Below are 2,854 nucleotides of genomic sequence, written 5' to 3'. Positions count from 1 at the left end.
ATGTAAGATAAGAGTAGGTGATTAGTCCCTGAGTCACCCATACTGTGTTTCAATCACAGGATATGAATATGATACTGTTGATGATGAATATCAGCCCAGGTGATACTGTTTTGGAAGCTGGCTCAGGCTCTGGTGGAATGAGCTTATTTTTATCCAAAGCAGGTAAGAGATTGGGTTAAGTGAGTTGGATCTCTGTGATAAAACATTCAATTTGTTAATAATAGAAGGTTAAAAGAGATAAAGACATATGGGAATATACATAACTTTGTGATAGAGAGCATTCTCCTCAAAACCAAATATAAGCAACTATTTTTCTTTCCATTTTATACATTTATTCCAGTTACTCTCTTTCTAATCCTTTCTCCATTTTCATTGCTTTCTCTTGTTCTCTCCATGCTCTCTAATGCTTCTGCCTTTTTTTTTTAAGTCTGCATTTTATTGGAGCATAACATAGCTACAGAAAAGTGTATAGATCATAAGTGTACACCTCAGTGAATTTTTATATAGTGACCACATTTGTGTAGCTGTTACCCAGGTCAAGGCAGGGAATGCTCCTGCATCACAGAGGCCTCCATCTGTCCCTTCCCAGTCTCTGTCCCCCACAAAGGTGACCACTGTTCTAATTTTTATCACCAGTGATCAGTTTTACTTATTTTGAACCTTATATAATGAAATCATAGAGTAGGTACTCTTTCATATCTGGCTACTTTCATTCATCATTATGTTTGTGAGATTCAGCCATCACATACAGCAGTGGTTCTTTCATTTTAGTTGCTGCATAATACTCTATTTTACATATAAATCACAATTTATCCGTTCTACTGTTAATGGAAATTTGAGTTGGATATTACTAATAGTGTTGCTCTGAGTCTTCTTGTACTTGTGTTTTGGTGCACATATGTACATGTTATTGTTCAGTAATAGTGCCAGCATGAGAAAATATGGGAGGAGGAGGGATGTCAGGGGTGCTGGAGAAGAATTATATCCTGTTAGTGCCAAAGGAGTGTGGTTGGTGTTCATAAATAAATTAATTATAATACAGAACTATTAAGTAAAAGCTAGATCATGAATAATTTTCTTTTCGAAAGCCTCTAAAAATTGTTAGTTGGTAAAAATACTACTTGAAGGTAGGTACCTCATCAAAAATCAAGAGTTATATATTAAATGTAATTTTTTTAATGTTTCTACTATTTTATTTCTGGTTACTTTTATCCTAGTCGATTAGTGCCCTCTTTGACTACTTAGTTTCTCTGAGTGTCAAGGTTACTTTGGCTGGTCTGACTGTGCAGTGTTCCTTTCCCTACCTAATAATAGCCTGTTGAACAGTCACAGTACACTCTTAGGATAGATTTTGTAAAGACTACAGATGGAAATACACTGAAATTAAACTCGTACCTACTTTTTTTTTTTGAGACAGAGTCTCACTCTGTTGCCCAGGCTAGAGTGAGTGCCGTGGTGTCAGCCTAGCTCACAGCAACCTCTAACTCCTGGGCTCAAGGGATCCTCCTGCCTCAGCCTCCCAGAGTGCAAGGATTACAGGTGTGAGCCACCACGCCCGGCCCTACCTTTTGTTCTTTGACCCAATGTTATCACATATGAACTTAATCCAGATTATACTAGGGCAGTAAATTCATTCTGGGCTCCTCAAATCTTTTGTTTGACTCTTTTCTCTACATAGTTAAAGGTTGTTATTTCCTTATAATCTATGACAAATTCCTAAATACATGTTTTCATTTGACAAAGTGGATTTATAAAAATTTGTAAGAAAGAAATGATTATGTTTCTAAAATATATAGTATCAGAGGTGTATCATGGCATGAAAAATCCCAAACCCTGAGTGATCAATAAATTATTGCTATTTTCCTGTGTGATGGATATCTTTTTTCTCCATAATTTTCTTTTCCAGTTGTCTACCTTATGTTGCTATTAACATTAATTTTTATCCCCTGAGAACGTGATGACTTGTAGCTGGAGTTACATTTCAAAAGACATCCTGGAATTGAAGTATTTCATTCGTAAACTATAGACTGATCAATCTGGGATAACCTCCAAATGGTATGAAATCACCTCAGATAGAGCTGGGTAGAAAGTTAATTGCCTTAAGTTAAAATATAGTACTCTTCTCTGGAATTGCAGTATTACTAAATGGTTTGAAAGTTCTTCAGACACACACAAAATACAAATACATTTTAAATATATGAAAGGCTCAACCTCATTCATAATAAAAGAAATACAAGTTAAAACTATAATAATAAACTTAATTCACTTTTTAGATTGACACAGATAAAAAGTTTGATAATGCTGTTAGGGAGAGTATGGAGAAATAGGCACTCTAATATGTTATTGGTAGATGTATAAATTGGTACTACTTGTTTGGAGGACATTTGGTAACATTTTTCAAAATAAAAAATTCACATACCCCTTGAGCCAGCAATTTCGCTTTTAGGACTTTATCCCATAGAGATATACTGGCTCATAGTACAAAGACTTAGGCACAAGAATTTTCATTGCAGTATTATTGTATTAGGATATGACTAGAAACAAGCTAAATGTTCATCAGTAGATAACTGATTAAACAAACTATGGCATAGCCATACACTGGAATATAATAGCTGTTCAAAAGAATGCAATTAAAAAAAATGCGGTATGTCTATAATCACTGAAATGACATTGATAAGTAAGAAGTACGGTATGGGACGGTGTGCATCATACACCTCAATGTGTGTTAAATACAGAGAGATACTTGCATGCTAGCATAGGCAGTGACCATCATGGGAAAGGTAAATAACTGGAAATATGATTGCCTCTACAGAGGGAGGTTGGCCGGGCGCGGTGGCTCAAGCCTGTAATCCTA

The 2,854-nt window shown here is 35.5% G+C and overlaps 1 protein-coding gene across 1 annotated transcript in view; it reads left to right on the top strand.

Annotated features, from left to right (window-relative positions):
• Positions 1-2,854, top strand: part of TRMT61B (tRNA methyltransferase 61B) — a 15,956-nt gene that overhangs the window by 5,016 nt on the left and 8,086 nt on the right. Inside the window, exon 2 of the mRNA XM_012652512.1 lies at positions 60-162. Coding sequence (XP_012507966.1) covers positions 60-162 — 103 coding nt within the window. The remainder of the gene's footprint in view (positions 1-59; positions 163-2,854) is intronic.

The sequence above is a fragment of the Propithecus coquereli genome, unplaced genomic scaffold, assembly GCF_000956105.1.
Source record: "Propithecus coquereli isolate 6110/MARCELLA unplaced genomic scaffold, Pcoq_1.0 Scaffold39, whole genome shotgun sequence".
NCBI lineage: Eukaryota > Metazoa > Chordata > Mammalia > Primates > Indriidae > Propithecus > Propithecus coquereli.
Note: the sequence above shows the minus strand (reverse complement) of the source record. Positions and strands in the feature narration are given on the sequence as shown.